The sequence below is a fragment of the Pseudophryne corroboree genome, chromosome 1 (genome assembly GCF_028390025.1).
Source record: "Pseudophryne corroboree isolate aPseCor3 chromosome 1, aPseCor3.hap2, whole genome shotgun sequence".
NCBI classification, from domain to species: domain Eukaryota; kingdom Metazoa; phylum Chordata; class Amphibia; order Anura; family Myobatrachidae; genus Pseudophryne; species Pseudophryne corroboree.
Genome location: NC_086444.1, coordinates 1179871902 through 1179885653, shown reverse-complemented (window position 1 = coordinate 1179885653; position 13752 = coordinate 1179871902). Strand labels below are relative to the sequence as shown.

Sequence of the window (13752 nt, the reverse complement as noted above, 5' to 3'; positions counted from 1 at the left end):
GAAGCAGGGATGTGGCACTACGGTGCCCGGGGACGATGACTGCCTTCACTTGCAACCTGCCAGCTGGCCCCAAGTGCAGAGAGAGAGAGAGAGAGAGAGAGAGGATGGTGTAATTACTGTAGGTGTTTGGCTGCTCAGGGTCCCCACATGGAGAAACAGATGTGTCTGCTTCAGCAGACTGGCAGGCGGAGTAGTGAAAGGTGCATTGTCTGGGGTCACAGACAGAGCTACAGTGAGGGTGTAAAAGGTCACAGAGGAGCAATCCAAGTGATTACAAGTTTTCCCTTCTGAAGCGAATGCAATTAGCATCCTGGGGACTCTACGGCAGCAGAAACATGGACTGTGGCTACGTAGATGAGCGCAGGGAGGGCGGTGACTCTTTACAGGCACTGTGAGAAATCTTCGGCCTGAAATGATGGAAAATGTCCACTGGAGTCTGTGGCTGTGAGACCTGTCCCAGCACATCTACTGCGTCACTAAATACACAAACAAACGGAGACGGCCGCAGGTAAACACTTCTTCTGCCAGCACAAGGGATGTTTATACCGCGTGGCACGAGTTGGACTCTGGATTTGAAAAGCAGCTCATACAGTGGAGGTTATTTATTAACAAGCAGTGAATGTGCGGCAACCGTCAGGAAGAAACCACCCATTAAGGGGAACGCCATGTAGCATGTGAGGTTTCTTCTATCCCCCTTCCTCATCGCCGTATCCCACTATTAAGCTGGGAACCCCCAGATTGCTGGAGATGCCACCCCACCACCACCACCACATGTGACCGATGACACTTAGGTTTCAACAGGGTCAGACTGGCCAAGTGGCAGACAGGGGAAATCTCTGGTGGGTCCTACTGTCTGAGGCCTCTAAAGGTGTGTACACACTGTGAGATATTGCCTTGCGATTTTGACTATATAGTCAAAATCGCAAGGAAAGTTAGCGCAAGTCTCAAGGTGTTAGCCACCTTACCACACCGATTCGATCCTGATGCGCACTTCCGCAAAGTCGGTATCGCAAGGTTAGATAAACTGTGCAGGCAAGCCAATTTTGACTATCTAGAACCAAAGTATAGTCAAAATCGCACATAACCAATATCGCATTGTCAAAATCGAAGATAGTCTCACCGTGTGTATGCACCTTGCGGGCCAGTATCATGAATGTGCTTGGTTTGTTTCTATGGAAAATACACCAAGATTAGCCCTCCTGCCAATCAAAGTGGGTGGTCCTAACCACCGCTAAGCCTTCCATTATTAAGGGGCTGTGTTCTTTGCATGTCCTCACTAATGGTTGGCCAAATCCCTCGGTGGTTGCTGGCCACACCCATTTTGGGTGGATGGCCACACCCCTCAACCTTGGGCCCTCACCATTGAATTCCATTACTTTACGCACTGGGGACATGTACAGTGAGGAAGACGGCACCAAGGAACAACGGAAGCCCATTTTCCCCTGACATAAATCCGTGCATGGAAACGCTTTACTCCCATCCCTGAAGACATTCTATGTAAACTCAGTGCTCAGACTTTCACAAATTACACTGTTTCAAATGCTAAACAAGATGAAGACCATTGGTGGACATACCATGGCCAAAGGGGCTCAACCATGTTGTTCTTGTAAATAAAGTTTCTCCTATGAAGAAAACATCACGTTTTCATGTTTAATATCACACAGCTAACTTTCGCATAACCTGAATCCCAGAGGAGATTGCGCCGAAAACTCCACTATACAGTAAAACTGGTATTTGAAATGTGATTTTGTTGGACAGGGGATTTATAAAAAAAGAAAATGCCCGTGATCTACACTAAGAATAACTGTAAGCTCTGCGGGTCAGCCATTCTGTTCTCTGTTTTACATCTTTACACCCAACACAAACACGTGCAAACAAATCACAGTTAATATCATATAAATATCAACGTGAAGAAAAAAAACGTCTGTGGCATGCAGGGGGAGAGAAAAATCCCCCCCAATGTCCCTGAGCAAACAGACTGTGGTTGTGAATTTTCAAAGTTCAGGTGACTGTGTTTCTGATCTACGTAAATATAATTAAAGTAGTTTTTGTGCCATTAATAAAGAGATATTTGTACAACATTTCCACTGCAGTACAAAGACCACCTTTATGTGGTAGGAGCTGCGACTGGAGTCCAATTTATACAAAAATTTGTATTTTTAGCCTAGAACTGTTTTTGGATGGAGCATGTGGAAAAAAGGAATACCCTTTCTCGTACCCCTTGAAAAGAAAAGATAAATTTTACTTTAAAAATATATATTTTGTTGCCTTTTTTTTGTGTAATAGAGGATTTGTGTTAACCTTCTAAATATAACAGATTGGTTGGCCCTAGTGGGCGGATATTATATTTCATGCTGAAGAGGGAACCCTGATGGAGTCCATGCTCTACAGCGCCACCTGTAGGACCTATATTTAAAAAACAAAAATGGAATCTTAAATAGCAACATTGCAAAGAAAATGCAATGCTAGAGACAAAATAAAACGGACAACATAGAAATGAAATAAAACACTGCACCTGGAATATAAATGTATTTCGGTATTAAAGATCCAGGCTGCACATGTGATTTAATGGAATGCACCATTTTTTTTTTAATACAGATTTCAATAAAATAATAATATTAATTATTGCTGTCTGTAGATTGCAATATTCCTGCTGTCTGTACAAAGATTTAGTTACTGACTAAATAAGTCCTTCAAGGCCCTAATAGAAAAGATGAAGGTGACACCTGCTGGACACATAGAACACTGCAGCTCCAACCAACACGATTATTAATGTGTCCTACGAAGAACCTCATTGATCATATAATGGGGGTCATTCCGAGTTGTTCTCTCGTTGCCGATTTTCGCTATACTGCGATTAGTCGCTTACTGCGCATGCGCAAGGCTCGCAGAGCGCATGCGCTTAGTTATTTTACACAAAAGTTAGGTATTTTACTCACGGCATAACGAAGCTTTTTCATCGCTGTGCAGATCGTAGTGTGATTGACAGGAAGTGGGTGTTTCTGGGCGGAAACTGGCCGTTTTATGGGAGTGTGCGGAAAAACGCAGGCGTTCGAGTTGCAAAACGCAGGAGTGGCTGGAGAAACGGGGGAGTGGTTGGGCAAACGCCGGGTGTGTTTGTGACGTCAAACCAGGAACGAAAAGGACTGAGCTGGTCGCAATGGCTGAGTAAGTCTGGAGCTACTCAGAAACTGCTAAGAATTTTCTATTCGCAATTCTGCTAATCTTTCGTTCGCACTTCTGCTACGCTAACATACACTCCCAGAGGGCGGCGGCTTAGCGTGTGCAATGCTGCTAAAAGCAGCTAGCCAGCGAACAACTCGGAATCACCCCCAATGTCAATAATGAGGGTCCCAGAGTTTGTATCCAGCACGGGGGCCCCTAGAACATAATCACAGTTCAGTAATGTTGACTTTCTGTTCTGTAAGAGTAATAGAGACGGGGAATGACAATAAAATGTGAGTATCTGAGCCCAGGGAAACTGCTGACTCCTAGAAGGTTACTGCTGGACCTGAAATAAATACTAGCATCTATTGGGAGAATTGCAGATAATAATCCATGCACATCCTTCATGGGACATTCAGTGATCAAATGACCTCCTAGATACTCCCCTTTGATTGCTGAATTCTGCAACTTTTCACCCATCCTAGATTTGCAGCAGGGTGTATCTCTCTATTCCAGGGTCTGGGGTGGGGGAAAGGGTGTAGACCCCAATCTATAGGATACAACAGCACTCTATGTATGATGACATCATGTGGAGAGGGGATACAGCAGCACTCTCTGGATGATGACATCATGGTGGAGGGGATACAGCAGCACTTGTATGATGACATTATGGGGAGAGAGGATACAGCAACACTCTGGATGATGACATCATGGGGGGGATGGAATACAGCAGTACTCATATAATGACATTATGGGGAGAGGGGATAGAGCAGCACTCTCTGGATGATGACACTGTGTGTAGATGTGTTAGGGCAACACTTTCTGTGATGACATCATGGGGTTACAGCAGCACTCTGTGATGACATCATGGGGAGAGAGGTTGCAGAAGCACTCTCTGTGATGACATCATGGAGTATTGGTTACAGCAGCACTCTGTATGATAGCATAAAGGAGAGACGGTTACAGCAGCACTCTGATGACATCATGGGGAGAAAGGTTTGTGATGACATCATGGGGAGAGAGGTTACAGCAGCATTATTTGTATGATGACATAATGGAGGATGGGTTACAGCGGCACTCTGTGATGACATTATTGGGAGAAAGGTTACAGTACATTCTCTGTATGATGCTATCATGGGGGATGGGTTCCAGCAGAACTCTCTGATAGCATAATGGGGAAAGGTGTTACAGCAGCACTCTCTGTGATGACATCATGGAGAGAGGGGTTACAGCAGCACTCTGCGATGACATCATGGGGAGAGGGGTTACAGCAGCACTCTCTGTGATGACATCATATGGAGAGAGGTTACAGCAGCACTCTCTGTGATGACATCATGGCAGGAGAGGTTACAGCAGCACTCTGTATGATAGCATAAAAGGGAGAGGGGTTACGGCAGCACTCTGTGATGACATCAAGGGGAGAGGGGTTACAGCAGCACTCTCTGTGATGACATCATGGGGAGTGAGGTTACAGCAGCACTCTGTATGACAGCATAAAGGGGAGAAGGGTTACAGCAGCACTCTGTGGTTACATCATGGGGATAGGGGTTACAGCAGCACTCTGCGGTGACATCATGGGGAGTGAGGTTACAGCAGCACTCTGTATGATAGCATAAAGGGGAGAGGGGTTACGGCAGCACTCTGTGATGACATCATATGGAGAGAGGTTACAGCAGCACTCTCTGTGATGACATCATGGCAAGAGAGGTTACAGCAGCACTCTGTATGATAGCATAAAGGGGAGAGGGGTTACGGCAGCACTCTGTGATGACATCATGGGGAGAGAGGTTACAGCAGCACTCTCTGTGATGACATCATGGGGAGTGAGGTTACAGCAGCACTCTGTATGACAGCATAAAGGGGAGAAAGGTTACGGCAGCACTCTGTGGTTACATCATGGGGAGAGGGGTTACAGCAGCACTCTGTGGTTACATCATGGGGATAGGGATTACAGCAGCACTCTGTGGTGACATCATGGGGAGAGGGGTTACAGCAGCACTCTGTGGTGACATCATGGGCAGAGGGGTTACAGCAGCACTCTGTGGTGACATCATGGGCAGAGGGGTTACAGCAGCATCCTCTATATGATGACATAATGGCGCAGACCAGGCTCATCACCCCGCAGAAAGGTCACATTGAGGCTCCTGTAATATTCCAGGCAATGCTTCAACCTGCAGCAGCCACAAGGCGACCAGAACTGACCATTTCTGGGGCTTATTACTCACTTAACAGGGAACAGAGGTCAGAAAGAGCTCTCCAGTTATAGAGACCCTGACAGGGTAATGCGACATGGAGGTGGGTACTGGGAAGGCTGGGGGGATTGGGGAAGGTGTTACACAGGGTAGAAAGGGGGTTACCCAAAGGAACCACAAAGAATTGTCAGGCATATTGGAGTAACCCCTGCGCCCAAAATGCCCCCATATGTCCTAACACCTGCAGAGAAGCTGCCTCCACCCAAAGGCTGTTACATTGCAGTGGTGGTGACTGTACAATGGCGCTGGATATGTCTAATGTAAGGCTAATCCCACTCCTTACACTGCTACTTGGGAAGAAGGGGTTAACTTGCAATGGAAGTATGTGGGGGGGAGGGATGTTTCCTCCCTGGAATCACAAATTTCCCCACCTTTTACTCAGTGTATCATTATTACATTATTTCTGTATTATTATTATTACTATAACATTATATTAATACTACCGTAGTGTTTATTGCTACTACTATATTACTGAGATTATTATTATTATTATTATTATTATTCTAGTATTTGTATTACTACTGCATTCTTCTTCTTAGTGTACTGTTATTACTATTATTCTTAGTGTACTATTGGCACTGAGCCTGTGGCATGACCGGAGCAGCCTGTGGTTATAGGGCAAGGGATGGAGGAATCCCAGGAGTTACATACGGTGAGTCGCTATGATTCAGTACACGCTCAGACAATACTCATGTACTGTATAAACTGACAGCCTGAGCCAGAGAGAGCAATGCGTTTCCCCCAAGCCGTTCACTGCATCTGTGTATGGCGCTCTGCATAGTGTATATCTATCTACAGTATCTATCTATATATATACATATCCTATAGATAATCCCACAGCACACAGTATCCCGCACAGAGTCCCCTATATACCTCCTGTGACACCCATACTGGGCGCAGGCGATTGTAATACTGAAACATCTAATACAGGGGCTATTCTTACCCCCATACACCGACTCCGGGTCACTGCCCCACTGATCCCTACCTTCCTTTCACTACACACCACCTAATGTCTAATGCATATAAAGGCATATTCATATATTATTGATCTGTACATAGATACATATTGAACAGTGGAGAGAGAAAGCTGGTAAGGCACAGAGCTGAGCTGAAACAGGCAACACCCCCTGTTATATATAAATAAGGTTATATTTACTCCCTAGTACAACACGTGTCTCATTCATAGCTGCATACTCATACAGAGACTCCTGCACTGCACGGGTTACACAGGTCACAGTGCCACACTGCAGCACGGGTTACACAGGTCACAGTGCCACACTGCAGCACGGATTACACAGGTCACAGTGCCACACTGCAGCACGGGTTACACAGGTCACAGTGCCATACTGAGGCACGGGTTACACAGGTCACAGTTCCACACAGCAGCACGGGTTACACAGGTCACAGTGCCACACTGCAGCACGGGTTACACAGGTCACAGTGCCACACTGCAGCACGGGTTACACAGGTCACAGTGCCACACTGCAGCACGGGTTACACAGGTCACAGTGCCATACTGAGGCACCAGTTACACAGGTCACAGTGCCACACAGCAGCACGGGTTACACAGGTCACAGTGCCACACTGCAGCACGGGTTACACAGGTCACAGTGCCATACTGAGGCACGGGTTACACAGGTCACAGTGCCATACTGAGGCACGGGTTACACAGGTCACAGTTCCACACAGCAGCACGGGTTACACAGGTCACAGTGCCACACAGCAGCACGGGTTACACAGGTCACAGTGCCATACTGCAGCACGGGTTACACAGGTCACAGTGCCATACAGCAGCACGGGTTACACAGGTCACAGTGCCATACAGCAGCACGGGTTACACAGGTCACAGTGCCACACAGCAGCACGGGTTACATAGGTCACAGTGCCATACTGCAGCACGGGTTACACAGGTCACAGTGCCATACAGCAGCACGGGTTACACAGGTCACAGTGCCATACTGCAGCACGGGTTACACAGGTCACAGTGCCATACAGCAGCACGGGTTACATAGGTCACAGTGCCATACTGCAGCACGGGTTACACAGGTCACAGTGCCATACAGCAGCACGGGTTACACAGGTGACAGTGCCACACAGCAGCACAGGTTACACAGGTCACAGTGCCATACAGCAGCACGGGTTACACAGGTGACAGTGCCACACAGCAGCACGGGTTACACAGGTGACAGTGCCACAGCAGCACGGGTTACACAGGTCACAGTGACATACAGCAGCACGGGTTACACAGGTCACAGTGACATACAGCAGCACGGGTTACACAGGTGACAGTGCCACACAGCAGCACGGGTTACACAGGTCACAGTGCCATACAGCAGCACGGGTTACACAGGTGACAGTGCCACACAGCAGCACGGGTTACACAGGTCACAGTGCCATACAGCAGCACGGGTTACACAGGTGACAGTGCCACACAGCAGCACGGGTTACACAGGTCACAGTGCCACAGCAGCACGGGTTACACAGGTCACAGTGCCATACAGCAGCACGGGTTACACAGGTCACAGTGCCATACAGCAGCACGGGTTACACAGGTCACAGTGCCATACACAGGCTGAGGACTAACAGTCGTACTCACTAACCAGTGATAATGACACAATGCACAGTGACAGCTGCAGTAATAGTGACAGACTGACACTGTAAAGGGTAATATGGTCACCAGTGATAGTGTATACACAGTATAATAGTGTCATCAGTGATAGTGGATACACAGTATAATAGTGTTACCAGTGATAGGGAATACACACCAGTGATAGGGAATACACAGTATAATAGTGTCACCAGTGATAGGGAATACACACCAGTGAAAGGGAATACACAGTACAGGTTGAGTATCCCATATCCAAATATTCCGAAATACGGAATATTCCGAAATACGGACTTTTTTGAGTGAGACTGAGATAGTGAAACCTTTGTTTTTTGATGGCTCACTGTACACAAACTTTGTTTAATACACAAAGTTATTAAAAATATTGTATTAAATGACCTTCAGGCTGTGTGTATAAGGTGTATATAAAACATAAATTAGTTGTGTGAATGTAAACACACTTTGTGTAATGCACAAAGTTATAAAAAATATTGGCTAAAATTACCTACAGGCTGTGTGTATAAGGTGTATATGTTACATAAATGCATTCTGTGCTTAGATTTAGGTCCCATCACCATGATATCTCATTATGGTATGCAGTTATTCCAAAATACGGAAAAATCCGATATCCAAAATTCCTCTGGTCCCAAGCATTTTGGATAAGGGATACTCAACCTGTATAATAGTGTCACCAGTGATAGGGAATACACACCAGTGAAAGGGAATACACAGTATAATAGTGTCATCAGTGATAGGGAATACACACCAGTGAAAGGGAATACACAGTATAATAGTGTCATCAGTGATACTGGATACACAGTATAATAGTGTCACCAGTGATGGGGAATACACAGTATAATAGTGTCACCAGTGATAGGGAATACGCAGTATAATAGTGTCACCAGTGACATGGAACACAGTATAATAGTGTCACCAGTGATATGGAATACACAGTATAAGTGTCATCAGTGATATACACAGTATAATAGTATCACCAGTGATAGGGAATACACAGCATAATAGTGCCACCAGTGATACGGAATACACAGAGTTAATAGTACAGTATATAGTACAGTAATAGACAACAGGAAACAGTGGCCCAGGTAACCTGACAGTTCACGGGTTACTAGTGTCATGTGTGATAGATAGACAGTAAATTTAGTAATAATTATACCAGCATCAGATTTGGGACAATACAGACAGTAAGTGTAATAGAGTTACATGGGGCAGCATTAGAGAAAATAAGGAGAATAAGGTTACATGGGCTAATACCAGGGACAGTGCAGCCAGCAAGGAGAACACTGATACATGTGGTAGTATAGTAATACCTGGGGGTAATAAGACCAGCCACAGGGGATACAGTAGGGGTATTAGTGTCACATGGAGTAATAAGACCAGCCACAGGGGATACAGTAGGGGTATTAGTGCCACATGGGGTAATAAGACCAGCCACAGGGGATACAGTAGGGGTATTAGTGCCACATGGGGTAATAAGACCAGCCACAGGGGATACAGTAGGGGTATTAGTGTCACATGGGGTAATAAGACCAGCCACAGAGGATACAGTAGGGGTATTAGTGCCACATGGGGTAATAAGACCAGCCACAGGGGATACAGTAGGGGTATTAGTGCCACATGGGGTAATAAGACCAGCCACAGGGGATACAGTAGGGGTATTAGTGTCACATGGAGTAATAAGACCAGCCACAGGGGATACAGTAGGGGTATTAGTGCCACATGGGGTAATAAGACCAGCCACAGGGGATACAGTAGGGGTATTAGTGCCACATGGGGTAATAAGACCAGCCACAGGGGATACAGTAGGGGTATTAGTGCCACATGGGGTAATAAGACCAGCCACAGGGGATACAGTAGGGGTATTAGTGTCACATGGGGTAATAAGACCAGCCACAGGGGATACAGTAGGGGTATTAGTGCCACATGGGGTAATAAGACCAGCCACAGGGGATACAGTAGGGGTATTAGTGCCACATGGGGTAATAAGACCAGGCACAGGGGATACAGTAGGGGTATTAGTGCCACATGGGGTAATAAGACCAGCCACAGGGGATACAGTAGGGGTATTAGTGCCACATGGGGTAATAAGACCAGGCACTGTGGGTACAGTGAGTGATAGTAATACCAGGGACAGTGCACAGATAAAGTAAGGTAACAGTGGATAAAGTGAATAGAATTGGGCAACAGTGCACAGCGTGGGGAAATAATGAGGCACAGTGGGGTAGTAATAGTGCAAACAGTGGGGTAATACCAACAAGAGTAATAATATGGCACGTACCTGTAAGACCCAGTGGAAAGTCTCCCCCACCAGTGGGAATCCCATGGAGCCCTTGGGGATGGGTAGCTTGCAGCTCTTGTCCCGGGTGGCCGCCCAGCGGAGCTGCCACAGCTGCTGGGACACGGCGAGGAGCAGAGCCACGGAAACCAGGCAGGCGGCGAGAGTGGCCAGGGCAGAGATCAGGTCAAAGCTGGGGAACAGCATGGTGTGCGGGAGGGAGAGCCGGGGCTCAGCAGCAGCACCTGGGGATGGAGAGCAGGAACATCTCTGTACACTGGTAGCTCTGTACACACTACTGCAGCCAGGACCGGCCGCTGCTGCCCCTTATATACAGGCGGGAGGCTGCGGGCAGGAGGCCAGGTACTCACTGCTACTCCCCCACTCGATGTGCACGGGCGGCTGCTGCTGGAGGCGGGGTGCTGCTGACACCAGCGCTGCTGGGAGCCCGGCCGGAGACGGAGGCTCACTACTACTGCTGTCACCTATGCCTGACTGTGCTCAGTACTGCTGCTGTCACCTACGCCTGACTGTGCTCAGTACTGCTGCTGTCACCTACGCCTGACTGTGCTCAGTACTACTGCTGTCACCTATGCCTGACTGTGCTCAGTACTGCTGCTGTCACCTACGCCTGACTGTGCTCAGTACTGCTGCTGTCACCTACGCCTGACTGTGCTCAGTACTACTGCTGTCACCTATGCCTGACTGTGCTCAGTACTGCTGCTGTCACCTACGCCTGACTGTGCTCAGTACTGCTGCTGTCACCTACGCCTGACTGTGCTCAGTACTACTGCTGTCACCTATGCCTGACTGTGCTCAGTACTGCTGCTGTCACCTACGCCTGACTGTGCTCAGTACTGCTGCTGTCACCTACGCCTGACTGTGCTCAGTACTACTGCTGTCACCTATGCCTGACTGTGCTCAGTACTGCTGCTGTCACCTATGCCTGACTGTGCTCAGTACTGCTGCTGTCACCTACGCCTGACTGTGCTCAGTACTGCTGCTGTCACCTACGCCTGACTGTGCTCAGTACTGCTGCTGTCACCTACGCCTGACTGTGCTCAGTACTACTGCTGTCACCTACGCCTGACTGTGCTCAGTACTGCTGCTGTCACCTACGCCTGACTGTGCTCAGTACTGCTGCTGTCACCTATGCCTGACTGTGCTCAGTACTACTGCTGTCACCTATGCCTGACTGTGCTGTCACCTATGCCTGACTGTGCTCAGTACTGCTGCTGTCACCTACGCCTGACTGTGCTCAGTACTGCTGCTGTCACCTATGCCTGACTGTGCTCAGTACTACTGCTGTCACCTACTCCTGACTGTGCTCAGTACTGCTGCTGTCACCTAAGCCTGACTGTGCTTAGTACTACTGCTGTCACCTATGCATGACTGCGCTCAGTACTGCTGCTGTCACCTACGCCTGACTGTGCTCAGTACTACTGCTGTCACCTATGCCTGACTGTGCTCAGTACTGCTGCTGTCACCTACGCCTGACTGTGCTCAGTACTGCTGCTGTCACCTACGCCTGACTGTGCTCACTACTACTGCTGTCACCTATGCCTGACTGTGCTCAGTACTGCTGCTGTCACCTATGCCTGACTGTGCTCAGTACTGCTGCTGTCACCTACGCCTGACTGTGCTCAGTACTGCTGCTGTCACCTATGCCTGACTGTGCTCAGTACTACTGCTGTCACCTACTCCTGACTGTGCTCAGTACTGCTGCTGTCACCTAAGCCTGACTGTGCTCAGTACTACTGCTGTCACCTATGCATGACTGCGCTCAGTACTGCTGCTGTCACCTACGCCTGACTGTGCTCAGTACTACTGCTGTCACCTATGCATGACTGCGCTCAGTACTGCTGCTGTCACCTAAGCCTGACTGCGCTCAGTACTACTGCTGTCACCTATGCATGACTGCGCTCAGTACTGCTGCTGTCACCTATGCCTGACTGTGCTCAGTACTGCTGCTGTCACCTACGCCTGACAGTGCTCAGTACTACTGCTGTCACCTACGCCTGACTGTGCTCAGTACTGCTGCTGTCACCTATGCCTGACTGTGCTCAGTACTACTGCTGTCACCTACGCCTGACTGCGCTCAGTACTACTGCTGTCACCTATGCATGACTGCGCTCAGTACTGCTGCTGTCACCTAAGCCTGACTGTGCTCAGTACTACTGCTGTCACCTATGCATGACTGCGCTCAGTACTGCTGCTGTCACCTACGCCTGACTGTGCTCAGTACTGCTGCTGTCACCTACGCCTGACTGCGCTCAGTACTACTGCTGTCACCTATGCATGACTGCGCTCACTACTGCTGCTGTCACGTACGCCTGACTGTGCTCACTACTACTGCTGTCACCTATGCATGACTGCGCTCAGTACTGCTGCTGTCACCTACGCCTGACTGTGCTCAGTACTGCTGCTGTCACCTATGCCTGACTGTGCTCAGTACTACTGCTGTCACCTACTCCTGACTGTGCTCAGTACTGCTGCTGTCACCTAAGCCTGACTGTGCTCAGTACTACTGCTGTCACCTATGCATGACTGCGCTCAGTACTGCTGCTGTCACCTACGCCTGACTGTGCTCAGTACTACTGCTGTCACCTATGCCTGACTGTGCTCAGTACTGCTGCTGTCACCTACGCCTGACTGTGCTCAGTACTACTGCTGTCACCTATGCCTGACTGTGCTCAGAACTGCTGCTGTCACCTATGCCTGACTGTGCTCAGTACTGCTGCTGTCACCTACGCCTGACTGTGCTCAGTACTGCTGCTGTCACCTATGCCTGACTGTGCTCAGTACTACTGCTGTCACCTACTCCTGACTGTGCTCAGTACTGCTGCTGTCACCTAAGCCTGACTGTGCTCAGTACTACTGCTGTCACCTATGCATGACTGCGCTCAGTACTGCTGCTGTCACCTACGCCTGACTGTGCTCAGTACTACTGCTGTCACCTATGCATGACTGCGCTCAGTACTGCTGCTGTCACCTAAGCCTGACTGCGCTCAGTACTACTGCTGTCACCTATGCATGACTGCGCTCAGTACTGCTGCTGTCACCTATGCCTGACTGTGCTCAGTACTGCTGCTGTCACCTACGCCTGACAGTGCTCAGTACTACTGCTGTCACCTACGCCTGACTGTGCTCAGTACTGCTGCTGTCACCTATGCCTGACTGTGCTCAGTACTACTGCTGTCACCTACGCCTGACTGCGCTCAGTACTACTGCTGTCACCTATGCATGACTGCGCTCAGTACTGCTGCTGTCACCTAAGCCTGACTGTGCTCAGTACTACTGCTGTCACCTATGCATGACTGCGCTCAGTACTGCTGCTGTCACCTACGCCTGACTGTGCTCAGTACTGCTGCTGTCACCTACGCCTGACTGCGCTCAGTACTACTGCTGTCACCTATGCATGACTGCGCTCACTACTG

General features: G+C 48.7%; 1 protein-coding gene across 2 annotated transcripts in view; it reads right to left on the bottom strand.

Annotated features, from left to right (window-relative positions):
• LOC134929685 (cytochrome P450 26B1) overlaps window positions 1-10630 on the bottom strand; it is a 50617-nt gene extending 39987 nt beyond the window's left edge. For both annotated transcript variants that reach the window (XR_010178625.1, XM_063925265.1), the window contains exon 1: window positions 10319-10630. Coding sequence is in view for 1 of the 2 variants with exons in the window: in XM_063925265.1 (XP_063781335.1) it covers window positions 10319-10522 (204 nt within the window). In the remaining variant the exon portion in view is untranslated. The remainder of the gene's footprint in view (window positions 1-10318) is intronic.
• Window positions 10631-13752: the final 3122 nt, after the last annotated feature.